General features: G+C 56.4%; 3 protein-coding genes across 4 annotated transcripts; all 3 read left to right on the top strand.

Annotated features, from left to right (window-relative positions):
• Positions 1-1385: 1385 nt before the first annotated feature.
• On the top strand, positions 1386-3611 carry H1-0 (H1.0 linker histone). The gene has a single exon (XM_005567339.5). The coding sequence runs from the start codon at positions 1711-1713 to the stop codon at positions 2293-2295; it is 585 nt and encodes a 194-aa protein (XP_005567396.1). The 5' UTR covers positions 1386-1710; the 3' UTR covers positions 2296-3611.
• On the top strand, positions 1386-14930 carry GCAT (glycine C-acetyltransferase). Its single transcript, XM_005567337.4, has 9 exons — positions 1386-4339; positions 6245-6375; positions 9868-9969; positions 10440-10586; positions 12851-13005; positions 13142-13224; positions 13388-13559; positions 13919-14040; positions 14600-14930. The coding sequence occupies exons 1-9, from the start codon at positions 4144-4146 to the stop codon at positions 14749-14751; spliced, it is 1260 nt and encodes a 419-aa protein (XP_005567394.1). The 5' UTR covers positions 1386-4143; the 3' UTR covers positions 14752-14930.
• GALR3 (galanin receptor 3) lies at positions 13919-23574 on the top strand. 2 transcript variants are annotated; one of them, XM_045363661.3, is made up of 4 exons: positions 13992-14040; positions 20442-20528; positions 21449-21826; positions 22810-23574. In XM_045363661.3, exons 3-4 carry the CDS (start codon positions 21468-21470, stop codon positions 23543-23545), a joined length of 1095 nt encoding a protein of 364 aa, XP_045219596.2. In that variant the 5' UTR covers positions 13992-14040; positions 20442-20528; positions 21449-21467; the 3' UTR covers positions 23546-23574. The 2 variants fall into 2 exon arrangements, with proteins under 2 accessions (XP_065378224.1, XP_045219596.2); XM_065522152.2 differs by lacking the exon at positions 20442-20528 and having other exon boundaries at positions 13919-14040.
• Positions 23575-23798: the final 224 nt, after the last annotated feature.

Here is a 23798-nt window from a genome sequence, read left to right as displayed (position 1 = left end):
CAAGCGGACCCGGCACGTGAGTAGGAGGTCGGCCACAGAGAAGGGGTCCTAGGGTCTCTGAGGTCCCTTCTGCTGGCCTCTGGGCCACTAAAGCCCCTCGAGCTTCAGAACTCCCTGCAGACAGTGGCGCCCCGTGTCCGCCTCGTCTACACCTGCCAGGCAGCACGGGAAAATCTGTGTGCATTTTAACAAAGACATCGCATCTTCCCAGCAAAATGGCGGTGGTCGCGGCCACGGCTCTCTGAACTGCACACTTTCCGAAGATAGGTCACAACCCAAGGGATACAACCCCCTCCTCGACCTCTACCCCAGCGCCCCGCTTTCCCAAGTCCCCAAAGCACTCAGGGCCTCTCCTCATTACAGGGGCCCCCAGGACCGTCCCTGTTTAGAGCCTCTGGGGCAGCTTCTCCATTGTGGACCGCCCCCCCTGCCCCCACATTGCCTTCAAGGAGCCTTGGAACAGGGACTGAACCCTCAGGCTGGGCCTCAGGGATGGGGGCAGCGAGTTCTGCTTCTGACACCCCAAAACTTCCAGGCTAAGAGAAGCATATAAACGAATTCCCGATTAGGGTATATGGGAGATGTAGGGGTCTTTGAGGAGAAGAGGCCACCCGGGAGCCCCTCCTCATCTCTCAGAGGGTCCGGGCAGCACTGGGGGTTCGGCCTCAGGAGGGGACCTCAAGGCAGAAGTCGGGGGGCGCGCTGGGGGAGAGACGGCAGAGGAGGGGGAAGGGACAAAGTTTGAAAGTGCCCTTCCAACTCTTCCAGGGAAAGTTTCCTTGGGGGCCCCATGGACAGAGAGGGGTAGAGGTGTGGAGGGACCGGTGGCGGGGTGACCCCCGAGAGGTGACCGGACCCCGGGGGAGCGACCCCTCCCCCCTGTCCCGGCTCGGCCCGGCTGGGAGTCGCCTAGCTCGGGGCCGCGTGTGTTAGTTGGGGCCGCTTTCCGGCAGCTCCACCGGGCTAGGGGACCCCGCAGCGGGCCGGGAGTGGAGCCCCCGGTAGCCTCAGGGGAGAGCTTTGCTACGGGGGGTTTCCCACACCGGGGCTCCCTAGCCCCGCAGAGCCAGCCCCCCGCAAAGGGGAAATGTGCCGGCGCACCAGCGGTCCTCGGCGCCGTTTGGGGCGCGTGGCGGGCGCGGGGGGCGGCGGCCGGGCCAGCGGGCCGCCCGGCGGGGAAGCCCAGGGAGCCAGGCAGCGGCCCCGGGCGGCGGCGGGGAGCGGGAAGGCCCGGGCCGGGGGGAAAGGTCGGATTTGCTCGGCGGAAGAAACACAGATGGCGGCGGCGCAGCGCCATTCCGGGCCGGGAGCAGGCAGCCAGCAGCCCTGTCCTCACCGCGGTCCGCCCGCCGCCGCTAAATACCCGGATGCGCCGCCCAAGCGCCAGACGCGGAGCTGGGAAAAGGGAGGCAGAGGAGGCGGAGGCAGAGGCAGAGGCAAAGCCAGAGCCAGAGCCAGAGCCAGAGCCAGAGCCCGGCGCCGAGACCAAGCGACAGACCGGCGGGGCTGGGCCTCGCAGAGCCGGCTCTCCCGACACCCCAGCTGGAAAGGATAAGCAGCGACTCCTCGCTCGCATCCCCGGGAGCCGCACTCCGGACTGGCCCGGTAGTCAGGGGCTCAAGAGCACATCCCGAGGCAGGTTTTGCTCAGCCTCCGACGAGGGCTGGCCTTTTGGAAGGCGCCTTCAACAGCCGGACCAGACAGGCCACCATGACCGAGAATTCCACGTCCGCCCCTGCGGCCAAGCCCAAGCGGGCCAAGGCCTCCAAGAAGTCCACAGACCACCCCAAGTATTCAGATATGATCGTGGCTGCCATCCAGGCGGAGAAGAACCGCGCTGGCTCCTCGCGCCAGTCCATCCAGAAGTATATCAAGAGCCACTACAAGGTGGGTGAGAACGCTGACTCGCAGATCAAGTTGTCCATCAAGCGCCTGGTCACCACCGGTGTCCTCAAGCAGACCAAAGGGGTGGGGGCGTCGGGATCCTTCCGGCTAGCCAAGAGCGACGAGCCCAAGAAGTCAGTGGCCTTCAAGAAGACCAAGAAGGAAATCAAGAAGGTAGCCACGCCAAAGAAGGCATCCAAGCCCAAGAAGGCTGCCTCCAAAGCCCCAACCAAGAAACCCAAAGCCACCCCAGTCAAGAAGGCCAAGAAGAAGCTGGCTGCCACGCCCAAGAAAGCCAAAAAACCCAAGACTGTCAAAGCCAAGCCGGTCAAGGCATCCAAGCCCAAGAAGGCCAAACCAGTGAAACCCAAAGCAAAGTCCAGTGCCAAGAGGGCCGGCAAGAAGAAGTGACAATGAAGTCTTTTCTTGCAGACACTCCCTCCTGTCTCCTATTTTCTGTAAATACTTTTCTCCTTTTTTGTCTTGATGCTCACCACCACCTTTTGCATCCTTCTGTTCTGACTTTGTAAGAGACAGGATTTGGATTCTTCAGAAATTACAGAATAATTCATTTTTCCTTAACCAGTTGTGCAAGGACAGCAACAACCAATCTCTATAATGATGAGAGTGTACTTATATTTTGTTTTGCTATTAACCTACTTACCGGGTTAGGGATTTGCCGGGGGTGGGGGGGGGGCTTGTGTGTTTTGTTGGTTTGTTTGCCATGAAGGTAGATGGGGGTGGGGAGAAGACACAAGGCAGTATGTTCTGGCTAGATGAGAAGGGAACCCAGGAATCGTGAGGTTAGCAGGAGTATCTTTAGGGTGAGTGAGCTTTCTTTGAGTTGGGCACCCGTCGTGAGAGTTTCAGAACCTTTGGCCAGGAGGAGAGAGGTGGTAGGGAGCAGCCAGCCGGCAAAGGAAGGAGGTGGAAAAAACTGCCACCGGGCTGACTTCCACCTCCCAGTGGTGAGCAGTGGGGGCCCAAACCCAGTTTCCTTCTCATTTCTGTTAGTTTGCCCTTTCGGTCTCCCTATTGTCTTAGGGAAAGGGAGTGGGGTCCAAGTGACAGCTGGATGGGAGAAGCCATAGCTTGTCCCAGTCAGCTAGGATGTAGCCATTGGAGGATCTTTGTGGCTTCAGCAAAATTCTCTTGTTAAACCGGAGTGAAAACTTTAGGGGAAGGGTGGGGAGTCAGCCAAGTGCCTCAGTGTGCCCTGTTGAAACTTGGATTTTTCCATGCAATCGATGGATTGTGTCCTAGGAAGACTTTTCTTCTGGGATTTTTGTTCCTCCTGTACAAGAGGTGTCTTTGCTTGGTTTGGTGGGGCTGCGGCCACTTAAAACCTCCCGATCTCTTTTATTTGAGTCTTTTATTATAAGTAGTTGTAGCTGGGGGAGGGGGAGGGGGAGTGGGCGGGCAGTGGACAGTAAGACATACTGCAGTCGATTTGGGATTTGCTAAGTAGTTTTACAGAGCTAGATCTGTGTGCATGTGTGTGTATGTGTATATATACATATCTAGGGTTAGTACTTAGTTTCACGCCCGGGAGCTGGGAGAAAAAACCTGTACAGTTGTCCTTCTCTTATTTTTAATAAAATAGAAAAATCGCGTACTTGCGCGTCCCCCTCCCCCCCCCCCCCCGCCTTTTTTAAACAAGTGTTACTTGTGCCGGGAAAATTTTGCTGTCTTTTTAAAACTTTAAAATAAATCGGAAACGGGAGAAACTGAGCGGTGTATTTTTCCTCACTTTGAAGACTGGGGGATGAATGCGGAGCGGTTAGGCGGGCGGGCAGTGGGGACATCTGGGGCGTTTGCACCTGAGAATGGGGGGAGGGTTACAGGAGCTGGACAGAAGCCAGGAATCCTTAGTCCCGGAGGCTGCGGAACGTGCCTTTGCCGGCTTCTAGGCTTCTGCCTTTGGGGTCCAGAGGGCACCCCATTTCCGGCCGAGAGGTGAGTACGTGGGAATGCGGTGGGGAGTCTGGTGGGCTGGGCCCTGACGCGACTTCCTCCGCCCCCTTCCCTCCCTTCTGCCACCCGGACCTCTGCAGTCTCAACTTACAAGTCAAGTCGCTTGGTCCCTGGCGGATCCCGCCAGGCACCGCCCACCCACCTTAGGCCCGCCTCCCACTCGTTAAGTCAGCCCCCCTCGCTCCGATTGGCTGCTGGAGCCCGGCCCCCGGCCACGTGACCAGGCTGCGTCCGCGATGCGCACGGCTCCCAGGCAGGCAGGGACGCTCGGGCGAGGTAGGAGCGATGTGGGCTGGGAACGCCTGGCGCGCCGCGCTCTTCGGAGTGCCCCGCGGCTGCCGCGCACAGTCAGCGTTGGCCCAGCTGCGCGGCATTCTGGAGGGGGAGCTGGAAGGGATCCGTGGAGCTGGCACTTGGAAGAGTGAGCGGGTCATCACGTCCCGTCAGGGGCCGCACATCCACGTGGACGGCGTCTCCGGAGGTAACTCTCCCTCCCGGAGTCGTTCCAAGACCTTTCCCGAGCTTGCGCTGGAATGGAGGGCTTGGAGGCGGGGGTGGGCGGCTCCTACACTCTTAGCTACTGGTCCCCTTCGCATCTCTCAGGGCGACTTTACGGCTTCCTAATACTGACTCTAGCCTGGTTAAACCCGTTTTGACGGAGGGAGGTGATTTGCCCTTGAGCACCTTTTTGGCTCAGAAGGCAGGGCTGGGACCAGCCCTGTGTGAGCGTGAGAAAAGGAGAGAGACACCCAGCTGGCTCCCACCGTGACACTGCAAGGAAGGGTGGTGGGAAGGCCGGAGCGAGAAAACCCGCATTTCTTGAGCGGCTGTTTTGTGAAGGCCTCTACCAGTTGTTGCTGCACGTGAACTCCTGCTAACTTCTAAACGCAGGAATGACTAATTCCATTTTACAAACGAAGAGGCTGAAATCCACAGATGTGAAATGGCTTGCCCAAAAGCCCCCAGCTAGCTGCAGGCAGCGCTGGAATATTGGAGCTGGAACATTGCCTAACTGGCCAGAGAGGACAGCTTCCTGGCCAAACTCATAGCAAGCAATCTGGTCTTGCTCTGTCGCTCAGGCTGGAGGGCAGTGGTGAGATCTCGGTTCACTGCAACCTCTGCCTCCTGGGTTCGGGCGATTTTCATGCCTCAGCCTCCCAAGTAGCTGGGACTACAGGCAAGTGCCAGCACACTCGGCTGATTTTTGTATTTTTGGTAGAGACTGGGTTTCACCATGTTGGCCAGGCTGATCTCGAACTCTTGACCTCAAGTGATCCGCCCGCCTCGTCCTCCCAAAGTGTTGGGATTACAGACGTGAGCCACCGCTCCCAGCCCTCCCTCATTTCATTCTAACCAGTGGTTACTGCCTGACTTATTCGTGTCAGGCCTCAGGTGAGTGGCGATGATCAACAGGATCCCAAAGCTGCCTTCTGCCAGGAAATAGGCATAGAACCCTTGGTGCTGTTGTACTCATTTGTAAAATAGAGGTCCCAGGTAATCCCTTCTCTCCCTCAGGGGAAGCTTAGAGCCAGTCAAAAGATGGGAAATTAGGAGACACAAGTTCTCATCCTGTTTTTGCCTTTCCCAGGCTGTGTGAACTTTCCCCTCTGGCGTGTTTGCTCCTGAGGTCAGCTGTTGAAGTTCACTCTGGGCTTTAGAATTCAGGGACTGGTATCTCAGGCACCCACCTTTGGGGAAGTGATTCTGTACCAGGCAGCAAAGTAAACTGTGGAGTTCCAGGACTGCAGCAGGCATCTGACCCAGCCCTCTTCTTTAACCCACAAGGAAACCAAGGGGTCAGATAAGGAGTTAGTGGTGGTCTTCAGGCACAGGAGAAGCCTGTGAGGAAGGCTTGAGTTCCTCCTTGGGTAGAATGTGATTCAAAGCCAGAGTTTAGGCTGGGCACAGTGGCTTGTGCCTGAAATCTCAGCACTTTGGGAGGCCAAGGCAGGAGGATTGCTTGAGGCTAGAAGTTCAAGACCAGCATGGGCAACATAATGAGGCCCCATCTCTACAAAAAATAAAAATATTTAGTTGGGCATGGTGGCACGCACCTGCAGTCCCAGCTACTCAGGTGGTTGGGTGGGAGGATTGCTTGAGCCTGGGGGGTTGGGGCTGCAGTAAGCCATGATTGCACCACTGTACTCTAACCTGGGCGACAGAACTAGACCCTGCCAAAAAAAAAAAAAAAAGTTTAAACTTCTCATCTTCAAGATGTGTAGCACTGACCCTCCCTCTGTAGCTGTTGAATTTGGTGCCTCTTCAACGGTGAATCCAGGTCTGTTTCCTTTCTGGACCATTTCCCCAGGGCCTGGCACTGTCATCTTTCCAGGCCCTTCCTTGCCCCACCTGAGCTGCTGTATCTATCTCCTCTCCTTCACCTCAGGAATCCTTAACTTCTGTGCCAACAACTACCTGGGCCTGAGCAGCCACCCCAAGGTGATCCAGGCAGGTCTGCAGGCTCTGGAGGAGTTTGGAGCTGGCCTCAGCTCTGTCCGCTTCATCTGCGGAACCCAGGTACACAGTGAGTGGTGGGGGGTTGTGGGAACTGACCCCAGCTGCCTGCTTCCCACAGTCAGCAGGGCTGGTTTAGCCAGCTCAGCTCATCCACGGCCCTGGGCCCACTGTTGGCCCCAGAGCTGTGCAGCAGAAAGGCTGAGTGCAGGCCTCTGTTTTGCTGAAAAGCTTTGGCCAAGAAAATTTATATATATATATATTTTTTTTTTTTTCTTTTTGAGACAGAGTCTTGCTCTGTCACCCAGGCTGGAGTGCAGTGGCACAACCTTGGCTTGCCATAACCTTCGCCTCCCAGACTCAAGTGATTCTCATGCCTCAGCCTCCGGAGCAGCAGCAATTACAGGTGTGCTGCCACACCCAGCTAATTTTTTTTTTTTTTTTTTTTGAGACGGAGTCTCACTCTGTTGCCGAGGCTGGAGTGCAGTGGCGCGATCTCGGCTCACTGCAAGCTCCGCCTCCTGGGTTCACGCCATTCTTCTGCCTCAGCCTCCTGAGTAGCTGGGACTACAGGCACCCGCCACCGTGCCCGGCTAATTTTTTGTATTTTATTTTATTTATTTATTTTTTTGAGACGGAGTCTTGCTGTGTCTCCCAGGCTGGAGTGCAGTGGCTGATCTCGGCTCACTGCAAGCTCCGCCTCCCGGGTTCACGCCATTCTCCCGCCTCAGCCTCCCAAGTAGCTGAGACTACAGGCGCCCACCACCACACCCGGCTAGTTTTTTGTATTTTTAGTAGAGACGGGGTTTCACCATGTTAGCCAGGATAGTCTCGATCTCCTGACCTCGTGACCCACCCACCTCGGTCTCCCAAAGTGCTGGGATTACAGGCTTGAGCCACCGCGCCCGGCCAATTTTTTGTATTTTTAGTAGAGACGGGGTTTCACCGTGGTCTCGATCTCCTGATCTCGTGATCCGCCCGCCTCCACCTCCCAAAGTGCTGGGATTACAGGCGTGAGCCACCGCGCCTGGTCACACCTGACTTTCTATAGGAAAAGAGGAGTAGGTGGCAGGAACTGAGACTGAGGGCTCTGGGTCTCTTGTGATGGAGCACGGTTGCCAGTGCTGCCCTTTAGTGGCCCTGTTCCTGTGGGCAAGTATCTTAACCTCTCTCTGTCTTAATTCCTTCATAAGAAAACTGAAGATAATAACAATAAGATCCTTACAAATTAAAGACTTAATACATGTAATGCTTAGAATAGGCCAAGCGCAGTGGCTCCTACCTGTAATCCCAGCACTTTGGGAGGCTGATGCAGGCAGATCACCTGAGATCAGGAGTTCGAGACCAGCCTGGCCAACATGGCGAAACCCTTTCTCTACAAAAATACAAAAATTAACTGGCATGATGGTGGGTGCCTGTAATCCCAGCCACTTGTGAGGCTGCGGGAGAATCACTTGAACCTAGGAGGTGGAGGTTGCAGGTGAGCTGAGATCACGCCACTGCACTCCAGTCTGAGCAACAGAGTGAGACTCTGTCTTAAAAAAAAAAAAAAAAAAGGCCGGGCGCGGTGGCTCAAGCCTGTAATCCCAGCACTTTGGGAGGCCGAGACGGGCGGATCACGAGGCCAGGAGATGAGAGACGATCCCGGCTAACACGGTGAAACCCCGTCTCTACTAAAAAATACAAAAAAACTAGCCGGGCGAGGTGGCAGGTGCCTGTAGTCCCAGCTACTCGGGAGGCTGAGGCAGGAGAACGGCGTAAACCCGGGAGGCGGAGCTTGCAGTGAGCTGAGATCCGGCCACTGCACTCCAGCCTGGGTGACAGAGCAAGACTCCGTCTCAAAAAAAAAAAAAAAAAAAAAAACAAGAAAAAAGCATGGAACAGCCTGGCACGTAGTAGTGCTCAATGAATGTTGGCTATTATTTATTTTCCAAATGTTACAAAATAAATTTATATAAGTATGAAACTTAAATAGTACTTATTATGTGCCAAGAATTCTTTTAAGAAAAGTACAACTATTGGCCAGGTGTGATGGCTCATGCCTGTAATCCAGGCACTCTGGGAGGCCGAGGTGGGTGGATTACTTTAGGTCAGGAGTTTAAGACCAGCCTGGCCAACATGGTGAAACCTGTCTCTGCTGAAAATACAAAAATTAGCTGGACTTGCTCACTTGAACCCAGTTGCAGTGAGCCATGATGGTGCCACTGCACTCCAGCCTGGGTGAAACTCTGTCTCAAAAAAAATAAAGGAAGAACATTATAAGTATTAAGTCATTAATCCTCAGTGATAGGTGCTATTCTTTTTTTTTTTTTTTTTTTTTTGAGGCGGAGTCTTCACTCTGTCGCCCAGGCTGGAGTGCAGTGGCACCATCTCAGCTCACTGCAAGCTCCGCCTCCCGGGTTCGCGCCATTCTCCTGCCTCAGCCTCCTGAGTAGCTGGGACTACAGGCGCCCGCCACCGCGCCCGGCTAATTTTTTGTATTTTAGTAGAGACGGGGTTTCACCGTGTTAGCCAGGATGGTCTCGATCTCCTGACCTCGTGATCCGCCCGCCTCGGCCTCCCAAAGTGCAGGGATTACAGGCGTGAGCCACCGCGCCCGGCCCGATAGGTGCTATTCTTATTCTTCCTATTGAGATGAGGACACTGAGGTCCAGAGAAGTTAAGTGACTTGCCCAGAGGCACAGAGCCTATTGTGGTGGGATTTGAACCCTGGCTCAAGAGTCCATGGTGGCTTATACCTGTAATCTCAATACTTTTGAAGCCCAAAGCAGAAGGATCACTTGATGCCTGGAGTTTGAGACCAGCCTGGGCAACATAGCAAGACCCTCTCTCTAAAAAAAAAAAAAAAAAGTTTTTAATTAGCTGGGTGTGGTGGTGCGCACCTGTTGTCCCAGCTACTAGGGAGGGGAGGCTGAGATGGGAGGATCACTTGAGCCCAGGAGTTCAAGGCTACAGTAAGCTATGATCTCACTACTGCACTCCAGCCTGAGTAACAGAGAATCCCTGTCTCATTTGCCAAAAAAAAAGAGAGTGAGTCTGTGGTCCTACTTGTGATTATCATTAACTGCCCTCTCAGAAAGGTGAGAGAGAAATGAATGTCAGAGGCAGAACTCCTGACTCACATCCAGTTACTTCCCAGCAAAGCCCTCACCCACACCCAACAGTTTTCAAATCTACAAATTAGAGGCCCAGATGAATCCAGAATTACCTCTGTGATCTTTTTCTTTGCCATTAGGCAACCAAAAAAGACACTCAGTGTGGTGTTAGGAAGACACGCTTCCTTCTCCACGAGTTCCCGTAATTCCACCCTTAGACTGCTATGGTAAAACCAAAGTCTGCCCAGGAAGGGAACCTAACAGGTCCCCAGTTCCTCAATGGGAACTGTCTGCCAGATTCCTGGCAGCTCTGGGATCACCCATGTGTGGCAGAAAGTAAGGAGGCTGAGGCTGCAGGCTTTCTGGGTTGGGTCTCTGTGGTCCTCCAAGCCTCTGTCCCCTCGGACTTGTCCCACATGACCCCACAGGCATCAACACGTGTCTCACTCATTTTCTTTAGAGCATCCACAAGAATCTAGAAGCAAAAATAGCCCGCTTCCACCAGCGGGAGGATGCCATCCTCTATCCCAGCTGTTTTGACGCCAACGCCGGCCTCTTTGAGGTGTGTGGAAGCTGTCCTGCGGGTGAGGGTCGATGGGGCCTGTTAGGCTGGGGAAGGCTTGGGGGTGGGCAGTCGGGAGAACCTAGCAGGATTCAGTGCCATGCCTAGAGGCTCCAGAGCCCACTTCTTCTGGAGGTCAAGGTTGGGCCAGGTAGGTGCTCCAGGAGGAATCCTGGGGCTTGCAAGGAGCCTGAGAGACTGTGGGGGATAAGCTACATCATCTGGAAGGCTGGGGGAGGTGGGGGCCTGGTACTCACCAAATATATTCTCGCCTCCTCTTACTAGAGCAGGGCGCTGGTCCAGCCCGGCACTGGGGCACGGGGGCCCAGATGGAAGCACAGGACGCCTTGCCTCTCTACCCAGAGGAACGGCCTGGCTGGCAGTACAGTTTTTTGATTTGCAGGAATCCTGGTCGAGGGAGAAGCCTAGGGTGGCTGAGTGATGGCTCTACGCTCACTGCCTCCCTCCAGGCCCTTCTGACCCCGGAGGACGCAGTCCTGTCGGACGAGCTGAACCATGCCTCCATCATCGACGGCATCCGCCTGTGCAAGGCCCACAAGTACCGCTATCGCCACCTGGACATGGCTGACCTAGAAGCCAAGCTGCAGGAGGCCCAGGTGGGGCCATACCTGGGCCCACCCTCAGCCTCCATTTGGGGAAGGAAGTGAGGCTTAGAGAGGCCAACTCTTCACTGACAGACAGATAGCCTGAAAGTTTGAAACAGCAGAGATTTGTCCAAGATTTGAACCCTAATCTCTCAGACCCAGAGCATTATTCTTTCTTTCTTTTTTTTTTTTTTTTTTTTTTTTTTTTTTTTTGAGACGGAGTCTTGCTCTGTCGGCCAAGCTGGAGTGCGGTGGCGCGATCCTGGCTCACTGCAAGCTCCGCCTCCTGGGTTCACGCCATTCTCCTGCCCCAGCCTCCCGAGTAGCTGGGACTACAGGCGCCCGCCACCTCGCCCGGCTCATTTTTTGTATTTTTAGTAGAGACAGGGTTTCACCGTGGTCTCGATCTCCTGACCTTGTGATTCGCCTGCCTCGGCCTCCCAAAGTGCTGGGATTACAGGCGTGAGCCACCGCACCCGGCCTATTCTTTCTTTCTTTCTTTTTTTTTTTTTTTTTGAGACGGAGTCTCGCTCTGTCGCCCAGGCTGGAGTGCAGTGGCTGGATCTCAGCTCACTGCAAGCTCCGCCTCCCGGGTTTAGCCATTCTCCTGCCTCAGCCTCCCGAGTAGCTGGGACTACAGGCGCCCGCCACTTCGCCCGGCTAGTTTTTTGTATTTTTTAGTAGAGACGGGGTTTCACCGTGTTAGCCAGGATGGTCTCGATCTCCTGACCTCATGATTCGCCCGTCTCGGCCTCCCAAAGTGCTGGGATTACAGGCTTGAGCCACCGCGCCCGGCTATTCTTTCTTTTCTTTCTTTCTTTCTTTTTTTTTTTTTTTTTTTTTTGAGACAGAGTTTCACTCTGTCACCAAGGCTGGAGTATAACTCTGTCGCCAAGGCTGGAGTATAGTGGTGCAATCTCAGCTCACTGTAACCTCCACCTCCTTGGTTCAAGTGATTCTCCTGCCTCAGCCTCCCAAGTAGCTGGGATTATAGGCACCACCCCGCCTGGCTAATTTTTGTATTCTTAGTAAAGACGGGGTTTCATCATGTTGTCCAGGCTGGTCTTGAACTCCTGACCTCAGTTGATCCACCCTACTTGGCCTCCCAAAATGCTGGGATTATAGGCATGAGCCACTGTGCCTGGCACCAGAGCATTATTCTATTGTACCGTGATGCCTTGAGGTTTTTCCCTTTGTGTGTCTGTGTGTGTCTGTGTGTGTCTGTGTGTGTCTGTGTGTGTCTGTGTGTGTGTGTGTGTGTGTGTGAGTGACAGAGTCTCACTCTGTTGCCCAGGCTGTATTGCAATGGTGCAGTCTCACCGCAGCCTCAACCTTCTGGACTCGAGCGATCATCCCACCTCAGTTTCCTGAGTAGCTGGGACTACAGGTGCCCACCCCCCCAGTTTTTTATTTGTTTGCTTTTTAGATGGAGTTTCACTCTTTTTGCCCAGGCTGGAGTGCAATGGTGCAATCTCAGCTCAGGGCAACCTCTGCCTCCCGGGTTCAATTGATTCTCCTGCCTCAGCCTCTGGAGTAGCTGAGATTACAGGCGCCCACCACCGTGCTCAGCTAATTTTGTATTTTTAGTAGAGATGGGGTTTAACCATGTTGGCCAGGCTGGTTTCGAACTCCTGACCTAAGGTGATCTGCCTGCCTCAGCCTCCCAAAGTGTTGGGATTACAGGCGTTAGCCACCACGCCTGGCCTGTTTGTTTTTGAGACAGGGTTTCACTATAATGCTCAGGCTAGTCTTGAACTCCTGGGCTCCCAAAGTTACAGGCATGAGCCACCATACCCAGCCAGTTTTAAAAATTTTTAGTAGAGACACGGTCTCACTATGTTGCCCAGGCTGGTCTTGAACCCCTAAGCTCCCAAAGTGCTGGGATTATGGGTGTGAGCCACTGCGCCTGGCCTGCCTTAAGTTTTAGCAAGCACCTTCTGTGTGGCAGGCCCTTGCTAGGCATAAGGATAGAATGGACACGTTGGTAAGACCTGGTCCCAGACCAGCCTGCCCTTTGGGACCTTACACAGGAGAGTGAGGCCTGAGCCCGTTCTCACTGCCCAGGGTTCACAGTGGAGATGGGTGAGGCTGAGAGGCACAGATGAGGAAGAGGATGTTCCAGCCCCCAAGATGGTGGTACTTATGTGCCCACCTCTGTGCTCACCTCTGTGCTGGGCACTGGGCAGGATGAGCTCTCAGAGTTCCAAGCAGCACAAGACATGGGTGGTTTGGCCCAGCTTGATACCACCCACCACCTGTTCATGTCTTTCCCGCAGAAGCATCGGCTGCGCCTGGTGGCCACCGATGGGGCCTTTTCCATGGATGGCGACATCGCACCCCTGCAGGAGATCTGCCGCCTCGCCTCTAGATATGGCGCCCTGGTCTTTGTGGATGAATGCCATGCCACTGGCTTCCTGGGGCCCACAGGACGGTGGGACCATGTGGCACCTGAGGCCTGGGGTGGGGCTTCTGAGGGTGGCTGGGAAATGCGGAGGCCAGTCCCCAGCCTGATCCATGATCCCTGGGCTCTCAGGAGGCAGTGACAGCAGTGGCAGCTTCCCTTGCAGGGGTACGGATGAGTTGCTGGGCGTGATGGATCAGGTCACCATCATCAACTCCACCCTGGGGAAGGCCCTGGGTGGAGCATCAGGTACCTGCGAGGTTGTGTCCCTGGGATCCCCTTGTCCTTTTGGAGGGCCCTGGAGGGGCTCAGGGAAGTGGGGAGGGCAGCATGGACTGTACTTTCAGGAGGGGGTTGGGGTAGGCTCTGGCCCCTGACCAACCCCTCCCCCCACTTCTTCCCTTCTTCTCAGGGGGCTACACGACAGGGCCTGAGCCTCTGGTGTCCCTGCTGCGACAGCGCGCCCGGCCCTACCTCTTCTCCAACAGTCTGCCACCTGCTGTTGTTGGCTGCGCCTCCAAGGCCCTAGATCTACTCATGGAGAGTAATACCATTGTCCAGTCTATGGCTGCCAAGACCCAGAGGTGCGGCTCCCAGCAGGGATGGGGCAGGCTCGGGGGCCAGGGGACATGGTGAGAGCCAGGCTCGTGTGTCTGCCCAGGCCCACAGACAGCTCTGTGCCCACCAGGTCTGCTTCTGCCTGTTCCCCTCCCTCCTCTGTCTCTGCCTCTCCCCTCTAGCTTCTGTGTCTCCCTCTTGTCCATCCTGTCTTTCCGTCTCCCTTTTTGTTCTATCTGCCCCCTGCCTGGCTCCCATCTGCCTCTTAGAACTTGTAACTGTCTTTGTTGATCCTTCTTGCACAGACCTCGGGCCTGGTCCCTGGGAGGAGTGGGTGTGAATGCTCCACGGCCCCTTAGCTACCTGTGATACCTTGTACCCACAGGTTCCGTAGTAAGATGGAAGCTGCTGGCTTCACTGTCTCAGGAGCCAGCCATCCCATCTGCCCTGTGATGCTGGGTGATGCCCGGCTGGCCTCTCGCATGGCGGATGACATGCTGAAGAGAGGTAAGTGTGCTGGGACGAGAGAACTGGTGATGGGTCCTGAGAGAAGAGAAAGGGAAACCCGTAGACTGTGAACCACCCCTCTCCCTGCTGCCCCTGGCCACACTGCGGCCTCTTAGGCCAGCTGTCTATCCAAGCTTGAAAACTGCAGGCAGGCGGGGTGTGGTGGCTCACGCCTGTAATCCCAGCGCTTTGGAAGGCTGAGGCAGGCAGATCACGAGGTCAAGAGATTGAGACCATCCTGGCTAACATGGTGAAACCTCGTCTCTACTAAAAATACAAAAAAATTAGCCGGGCGAGGTGGCAGGCGCCTGTAGTCCCAGCTACTCAGGAGGCTGAGGCAGGAGAATGGCGTGAACCTGGGAGGCGGAGCTTGAAGTGAGCCGAGATCGCGCCACTGCACTCCAGCCTGGGTGACAGAGCAAGACTCCATCTCAAAAAAAAAAAAAAACCCAGGCCATGAGGCAGTCCCAAATCTGAGACTTGGGACGGTTCCCTTGCCCTCTGTGTTCTGCCCCCAAGCCTGTTGGTTCTGGCACGCCCTTGCTTTCTACCCTCCCAGGCATCTTTGTCATCGGGTTCAGCTACCCTGTGGTCCCCAAGGGCAAGGCCCGGATCCGGGTACAGATCTCAGCAGTGCACAGTGAGGAAGACATTGACCGCTGTGTGGAGGCCTTCGTGGAAGTGGGGCGACTGCACGGGGCACTGCCCTGAGCTCTGGGTAGGGACGAGCAGAGCCAAGGTCCACCTGCTGCTACAGGGTCAAAGGAGGTTTTCGATCGGCCCAGAGCAGAGGCTCTCAGCCCTGAACCAAAGTCCCAGAGCTGGGCTGGGACGTGGCCTGCACTGAGGGCTGTGAGAATGTCAAACAACAGTTTGAAAATTGGCTGTGACACTCTGGTCTGCTTTACTGTCTCTGGTCAGGCCCAGTCCTGTGGCCGGTTGAAGAATCCGGCAGGAGCCAGGGCTCTGAGGGGAGGCTCCTGAGGACTGCAGATCTCCAGATCTCCACTGACCTTTTCCCTAGATTAAGATGGGACCCAGTGGCTGGGTGCGGTGGCTCACCCCTGTAATCCCAGCACTTTGGGAAGCCAAGGCGGGCGAATCACCTGAGGTCAGGAGTTCGAGACCAGCCTGACCAACATGCAGAAACCCCGTCTCTACTAAAAATACGAAATTAGCCGGGCGTGGCGGCGCATGCCTGTAATCCCAGCTACTCAGGAGGCTGAGGCAGGAGAATCGCTTGAACCCGGGAGGTGGAAGTTGCGGTGAGCCAAGATCACACCATTGTACTCCAGCCTGGGCAACAAGAGCAGAAGTCCATCTCAAAAAAAAAAAAAAAAAGATGGGACCCAGGCCTTTGGGAGATAGGCATGGGCCACCGTGTGTCTTGGGTAGCTTTTGTGCTGCTGTGGAGGGCCGCTGAGAACTAACCCCACAGGCCCTTTACCCTACCACCGTGCTACTCTGCCGTCCCGGAGTCTAGAGTCTAGCTGCTTCTTCCTCCCCATTGGAAGATGTCCTGTCGCTGCCCAGATAGGAGGAAGCTGGGTGTCCATGTTTGGAAGGAGAGGCAGAGGATTCAGGCCCCAAAGAAAAGAATGAGGATCACCCCTGGGGAAGCTCCGGACAGTCTGGAACCCTGTGTTCAAGCCCACTCTTTCCCTGCCTTACTCTGGCCTTGGGCAAGCCCCAGTCCCTGTATGTGCCTCAGTCCTCCTGCCACTATGCTTTGAGGTCTGGGGCCCTTCCATCTCGCTCATTCCAAGGCCTATGATGATCAGCCGCCAGGGGGTGCTGCGAGCACGGGCCTCGGCCGCCAGCTCGCCCCGCCCCTCCAGACTGGGGGCCTTGGGCCGCGGCTGTTTGGGCTGCCCAGCAGTCAAGGCCAGGAGGGGTGATTTGCTGCTGCCAAGGCCCCATCCTCCCTTGTCCCCCACAATGGCTCGCCGCTCTCCTGTTAGCGGGGCCTGCGGGAGGAGGGCGATCTCTCCCTGGCAGCCTTGTGGACCCCTTGTGTGGTGGGGAGTGGGGTCTGAGTCACCGCAGCTCCAACCTGAGAGTGATGTGGCCTTGGGAAGCTCTTAGTTTGCTTTGGGCAGAGGATGAAAAGGCCCTTTATCATTAACGACATGAAACTAGCCCTACGTCTCTCTCTGACGTCCGGCACCTCCAGCCCGCCCATTTGCCCGTTATCTTGGGATGAACAATGTGAGTTGGGCTCCAGCCCAACCCTGCAGGATCTGAAAGCTGGGATTCCGGGGATCTGAAAGCCTGTGATCCAGGGGACCTCGTTGCTGGGGTCCAGGAGCTTGGGGGAGGGGGACGGGGGGTCAGTGTGAGGGTGGAAGGCAGCCTGGCTGGGGTAGCTGTGGCCACATTAGCGGCAGGAATATTTGCAGCCCGCCACCACCGGGTAAGGCACGTAGCACCAGGCGCGCTGCTGCAGGGGATGTGCACAAGGGCTCAACTAGTAGTGCCAAGCCAGCAGCTTGATGAGCGTGGTCTGCGCTAGCCGGCAGGTCATGTTAAGCGCCAGGGGCAGCCGCGGGGTGAAGTGTGGCAGCTAGTGTGCACTCGGCGGGGCCAGAACAGAGGGCCCAGGTTCATCCAGACCGACGTGAGGCGGCACGAAGCGAGGTCCAAACAGCAGAAAGTGTGTCGCCGCCCCTGTGGCTCCCGGGAGCCGCCCCTGGCGTTGCGCTGCCGGGCTGGCAGGGCGGGCATCGTCAGCGTGGCGATCCCCTAGGCCAGCTGGCCGCAGTAGCGCTCTACGCCGTCTGCCAACCCGCAGCTCAGTGTGTTCGGGTGCACCAGCCCGGGTCCTCCGCCACGCTTCCTCCGCAGTCATCCAGAAGGTGTCCGAAGGAGGCGCAGCAACCCCTCTGGGTGCACGTGTTTCGGCTTGGGCGCCTACGGGTAGTCGCCGGCCGCCCACGACAAGCTGTAGGGCCACGCGGGGCGGGAGGGCTGGCCGTGGATCAGCTGTAAGTCCGCGTTCTGCAGAATCAGAGGCTCTAGGGACCGCTCCAAGGGCGCAATGTCCTTGTTCTCTGCGTCGGGCACGGGGTTCACGGCCGCGGGCTACCAGAAGCGGCAGTAGGAGTGAATGGAGGAGGTGGCACTGGGCGCACCCAAGGTCTAGCCCCACGGTAGCGCTCTTTATGGCTGCCTGTTCCTTCCTCCTTCCCTCCACCTCCGCTCTCATATCAGCATAGCGTTGCCGCTGCTGGGAGCTCTTTGCCTTAGGCCAAGAAGGACCTTGTGGGCAGGGGAGCTCCCAAGGGCCAGGAGTGCAAAGTTATGAACCTCAGATGCCTTCCAGCCCGTTCCAGGATTCAGGCATGCACATTCATCCAGGCTTCTGGGGGTCTAAGAGTGCATTACTTTCACTCAGTGGTTGCAGATCTGTCAAAGGTTCTAAAATCCCACCAAGATGAGTTTCGCCATTCAGGGATCATAAGAGTCTACAATTCAGTTGTGCAATTATATTCTGAATTATATTCAGAATTAATTCAATTCTGACTGGGTGCGGTGGCCCATGCCTGTAATCCCAGCACTTTGGGAGGCCGAGGCAGGCGGATCACGAGGTCAGGAGATGGAGACCATCCTGACTAACACGGTGAAACCCCGTCTCTACTAAAAATACATGAACAAAAAATTAGTCTGGCTGGTGGCGGACACCTGTAGTCTCAACTACTCAGGAGGCTGAGGTGGAAGAATGGTGTGAACCTGGGAGGCGGAGCTTGCAGTGAGCTGAGACCACGCCACTGCACTCCAGCCTGGGTGACAGAGCAAGACTGTCTCTCAAAAAAAAAAAAAAAAAAAAAAAAAAAAAAAATTATTCAATTCTGAAGGTTCTGAATTCAGGTTTGGCAAGTCTAGATCAGATTCCTAACAGTTTCAGTTCCATGAGACTCTGCTTCCAAAAACGGAGGATTTTCTGCATCTGAAGAAGGTGAAGAAGGCTTTAGGGAGGCACCTCTGAGCCCTGGTGAAAACCCCGGGGCCTTTGAGGAGGTAGTTTTCTTTTCTTTTCTTTCTTTTCTTTTCTTTTCTTTTTTTTTTTTCTCTCTCTCTCTCTCTTTCTTTCTTTCCTTTTTTTGTTTGTTTTTTGAGACAGAGTTTTGCTCTGTTGCCCAGGCTGGAGTGCAGTGGCACAGTCTCCGCTCAGTGCAACCTCCGCCTCCCGAGTTCAAGCCGTTCTCCTGCCTCAGCCTCCCAAGTAGCTAGGATTACAGGTGTGCACTACCATACCTGGCTAATTTTTAGTAGAGACGGGTTTCACCCTGTGTTGGCCAGACTGGTCTTGAACTCCTGACCTCAAGTGATCCACCTGCCTTGGCCTCCCAAAGTGCTGGGATTACGGACATGAGCCACCATGCCCAGCCTTAAGAAGCTAGTTCTGATCATCTACCCCAGCTCCTCCGGCCTGGAATGCAAGTCCTGGCTCCATCAGTGCCCCTCACACTGTCTTCTCTCCCCTTATGCACTTCCCCTTGATGCTCCCCAACCCCACCCTCAGCTTCTAAAAACACTACACTCAGTCCCTCCACCTCTCCCCTCCCTTCCTTAACTCACTGCAGACTGCCTTTTGCCCTCAATACACCTGTTTACCAGCAGCCTCCTCATTGCTGAATCCAGTGTACCTTGTTCCCCAGGTGCTAGCCTCCTTAACCTTCTGGAGGCATTTGGTCATGTGGTCCCCCCTTCTCCATGCAGTTCAGGCCAGAACTCCATGACTGAATCACACAGCCATTCACCAAGACCTATTCACGTCTTTGGCTCTTGCCTAGACGAGAGGCTCCTAACAGGTCACTCATCAAATCTCTCCCCTTTTGTCCATCCTTTTCACCCCGGGCCATTATATATATATTTTTTTTTTTGAGACGGAGTCTCGCTCTGTTGCCCAGTCTGGAGTGTGAGTGATCTCGGCTCACTGCAACCACCGCCTCCTGGGTTCAAGGGATTCTCGTGCCTCAGCCTCCTGAGTAGCTGGGATTACAGGTACGTGCCACCATGCCCAGCTAATTTTTTGTATTTTTAGTAGAGGCAGGGTTTTGCCATGTTGGCCAGTCTGATCTTGAACTCTTGACCTCAGATGATCCGCCCACCTCAGCCTCCCAAAGTGCTAGGATTACAGGCGTGAGTCACTGCATGTGGCCCATAACAAACTTCTTACAAAAGACAATGTGGGGGAAGAAAAAAAGAAAATGTGCAGGTCATGTCTCTGCTCTAGAACCTTAGTAGCTCCCTGTTGCTATCAGGTAAAGCCAGACTTTTTGGACAGGTACCTAAACCATCTGGGCTCCAGCTGGACTAAGGCCCTAGACAGAGCTTCTGGAGAAGGGTCTCAGGATTTGCGGGCCTGAGGGAGGAGTCTCTGTAGTCTGCTGAAAGGAGACTCAAGTCCTGGTTTCCCACTCCAGGAAACCCCAGTCAAGACTAGGAATCTTTTTTTTTTTTTTTTTTTGAGACAGAGTCTCGCTCTGTCACCCAGGCTGCAGTGCAGTGGCATGATCTTGGCTCACTGCAACCTCCACCCACTGGCTTCAAGCAGTTCTCTGCCTCAGCCTCCTGAGTAGCTGGGATTACAGGTGCCCACCACCACGCCCGGCTAATTTTTGTATTTTTCGTAAAGACAGGATTTCACCATCTTGGCCAGGCTGGTCTTGAACTCCCAACCTCGTGATCCACCTGCCTCTGTCTCCCAAAGTGCTGGGATTACAGGCGTGAGCCACCACGCCCGGCCTCTTTTTTTTTTTTTTTTTTTTTTTTAGACAGTGTCTCACTCCATCACCCAGGCTGGAGTGCAGTGGCATCATCTCGGCTCATTGCAACCTCTGCCTCCCAGGCTCAAGCGATTCTCCTGCCTCAGCCTCCAGAGTAGCTAATTTTGTATTTTTAGTAGACACAAGTTTTCGCCACATTGGCCAAGCTGGTCTCGAGTTCCTGGCCTCAAGTGATCTACCTGCCTCGGCCTCCCAAAGTGCTGGGATTACAGACAGGAGCCACCATGCCCAGCCTAGGAACCCTTTCTAAACATGGACTGGAGCAAGAATGTGCAGGGATAGGGGATGGAGTCATCAGGCTGGGCCACGGGAGGTGGGAGTGCCAGGGACTGGCTGGGCCCTGGGCACAGAGGGGTTAACCACAAAGCAAATCACAGAGAGCGAGATCAATGGGTTACTGGCTGCAGAGAGAGGAAAAGGCAGCAGCAACGCAGAGGCAGAGAAGAGCCAGGCAGAAGAGCCTGCCACCTGGGGGAAATCAGGGACTGAGGAGGAAGTGGCCAGTGGCTACTCCAGAGGGAGTGTCCAACTCTAGCTCAGCACAGGGGGCAGAGGAGAGGAGGGGCCTTAAAGGCGAAGGGGGAGAAGTAGAAGGCAGACCAATACCTGCAGGGAGGCACCGAGGGGCAGCTGCTGAACCAGGAGGCCCCCCCAGCCCAGCCGTTCCACCCAGGATCAAGCCCACTGCCCAGGGTGAAGGTGGGTGTTGCCCATCCTGGGCTTTGGGGACCTACTGCATGCTGGGTGCTGGGGTGGGGGCAGAAATTGCCTTTCTTCCCTCCTCCCTGCCTGGCCCTCCTTTCCCCTAATTTGTCCCACCACCCCAGTAGTCCGAAGCCTGCAAGGGGATCCACAGGTAGTAGGAGACATGGGCTGTAGAGTGGGATGGGGGTGAGCATCGGCGCGGTGTGCACACACACACACAGGCACAGGTTGTCAGAGGCACCACCTGTTACAGGCTCTCAGATGAGCACTCTAGCTAAGAAGGCAGGATATCAGGGTGGTAACAGCCCCAGAGCTGCCATTCTGTGATATTAGCCTCCCATGTCCCCTCTCTGGGCCTCGATTTCCCTATGTGCAGAGAGGGAGCAGTGACCTACACGGTCTTCCCAGTTTTGCCATTGTGGTGATCTCACTATACTGAACTCTCCAATGACTCAGGGATGTTACCTGTGTTTTGCTGAGGTTACAGCTTGTAGTGAGAAAGCCCTGAACCCATGTCCCAGGGTCTCCCCTGAGCTTCAGATCCCCATTGAGAAGGAAAATATACCAGCTTCTGCGCTTGCCCCTCCCCCCATCGCCACATCTTCATCCTACTTCTCTTGTGCCTTCCCCAGTCTGGTGGGTTGGAAGTGTCCCTCAAATACCTAGGTAGCCTTCCAGGCAAGACTCTAGGGGTGTTCCTTAGGAAACTGAGGAACTCTCACCCCTTGAACACCACGAGCTTGCTCACACAGTGGGACTCAGCGATGACTTCGGCTCTGCTCTCCCCTCCTCCATCTCCCACGAGCTTCCTGCCCAGAATACCTGGCCAGACCCAGGCCGGGGGAGCTAGATCCCAGGGTCAAGCAACCAGAACTGGGGGCTCTTGCCTGAGGACTCCAGCTTCTCTTCCCTAGGTGCCCGTCTGATGGGGAGATGGCTGATGCCCAGAACATTTCACTGGACAGTCCAGGGAGTGTGGGGGCCGTGGCAGTGCCTGTGGTCTTTGCCCTAATCTTCCTGCTGGGCACAGTGGGAAACGGACTGGTGCTGGCAGTGCTCCTGCAGCCTGGCCCGAGTGCCTGGCAGGAGCCTGGCAGCACCACGGATCTGTTCATCCTCAACCTGGCGGTGGCGGACCTCTGCTTCATCCTGTGCTGCGTGCCCTTCCAGGCCACCATCTACACGCTGGATGCCTGGCTCTTCGGGGCCCTCGTCTGCAAGGCTGTGCACCTGCTCATCTACCTCACCATGTACGCCAGCAGCTTCACGCTGGCTGCTGTCTCGGTGGACAGGTGCGCTGTGCCTGGGGCCTGGCTGGGCAGGGCTGTGTGGGCGGGAGTGGGGGGAGGAGTCCTGAACAGATCCTCATTGTCCTTAGGAAGGAGTGGGGGACCAGAAAGGGAGGTGGGTGGCAGGAAACAAAAGCTCCCTGACCCCTCGAAAGCAGCCTCTGGGCACCTGCAGGGCATGCTTGAGGGGACTGTCCTGCCCTTCCCCTCCTCCACCGTGAGCTTCCAGAGGACGCCTCTGAGTCTCAAGTGGCAGCACAGGGTCTGGCATATAGTAAGTGCTCTGGCATATAGTAAGTGCTCTGTAAGCGTGATAGGAACGGCAAAAGAAGCTCACGAATGCGTTCATCAGTTTTTTTGGTTGTTGTTGTTTTGTTTTTTGTTTTTTTTGGATCTCGGCTCACTGCAACCTCTGCCTCCTGGGTTCCAGCGATTCTCCTGCCACAGCCTCCCGAGTAGCTGGGATTACAGGCGTGCGCCACCACACCTGGCTAATTTTTTGTATTTTTAGTAGAGACGGGGTTTTGCCATGTTGGACAGGCTGGTCTCAAACCCCTGACCTCAGGTGATCCGCCCGCCTCGGCCTCCCAAGTGTTGGGATTACAGGCGTGAGCCACCGCGCCCAGCCCAGCTATTTTAAAACTGCCCACACCTTGCCCAGCTGTGCACACATCTGCTTCCGCCGCTTGAAACTTGGGGTCAATTCCAGGCTCACTCTACCTGATGACCCTGGGCAGGTCACTTCTCTGTGGGCTTCATCTGACGCATCCATAAAATAATCCTAGAAATAACAACTCACTGGGATCGGGCCCTTGCTAGGTGCCAGGCACTGCTCTAAGCACCTTGCGCGTTCACACTCTTAATCCCCGCCACGTCCCCCACGGTTCACAGGAGGCGCATCGGGCCGTAGGGCCCCGGTGCGGGGCGTGGAGCGGGCCCCTGCGGGAGAGCACCCGTCCACCCCGCTGACCCGGCGCCCTCCGCAGGTACCTGGCCGTGCGGCACCCCCTGCGCTCGCGCGCCCTGCGCACGCCGCGCAACGCCCGCGCCGTGGTGGGGCTGGTGTGGCTGCTGGCGGCGCTCTTCTCGGCGCCCTACCTCAGCTACTACGGCACCGTGCGCTACGGCGCTCTGGAGCTCTGCGTGCCCGCCTGGGAGGACGGACGCCGCCGCGCCCTGGACGTGGCCACCTTCGCCGCCGGCTACCTGCTGCCCGTGGCCGTGGTGAGCCTGGCCTACGGGCGAACGCTGCGCTTCCTGTGGGCCGCCGTGGGCCCCGCGGGCGCCGCGGCGGCCGAGGCGCGGCGGAGGGCGACGGGCCGCGCGGGGCGCGCCATGCTGGCTGTGGCCGCGCTCTACGCGCTCTGCTGGGGCCCGCACCACGCGCTCATCTTGTGCTTCTGGTACGGCCGCTTCGCCTTCAGCCCGGCCACCTACGCCTGCCGCCTGGCCTCGCACTGCCTGGCCTACGCCAACTCCTGCCTCAACCCGCTAGTCTACGCGCTCGCTTCGCGCCACTTTCGCGCGCGCTTCCGCCGCCTGTGGCAGTGCGGCCGCCGACGCCGCCACCGTGCCCGTCGCACCCTCCGTCGCGTCCACCCCGCGTCCTCGGGCCCACCCGGCTGTCCTGGAGACGCCCGGCCTCGCGGGAGGCTGCCGGCCGGCGGCGGCCGGGGCCTGGAGCCCAGGGAGGGACCCGCCCACGGCGGAGAGGCTGCTTGAGGACCGGAATAAACCCTGCCGCCTGTCTCTGCCTGTGTCCGTCTGTCTCACTCCCCTTCTCCGAGGGCGGGACGCCACCGGGTCAGGGATGGAGCAACGCCACGAGCTCTCTGAGGAGCATTGAGTGGAGCGGCTTGTCCCCGCCCCACAATGGAGCACCAGCCCAGCGGACACCCCTGAGTGTGACAATGGACAGCACAGCCCGCCCTCAGCAGGTCAGCCCCCAGACCCTGCTCATAGCCAGCCTGGCAGT

The sequence above is a fragment of the Macaca fascicularis genome, chromosome 10 (assembly GCF_037993035.2).
Source record: "Macaca fascicularis isolate 582-1 chromosome 10, T2T-MFA8v1.1".
Classification (NCBI taxonomy): domain Eukaryota; kingdom Metazoa; phylum Chordata; class Mammalia; order Primates; family Cercopithecidae; genus Macaca; species Macaca fascicularis.
Note: the sequence above shows the minus strand (reverse complement) of the source record. Positions and strands in the feature narration are given on the sequence as shown.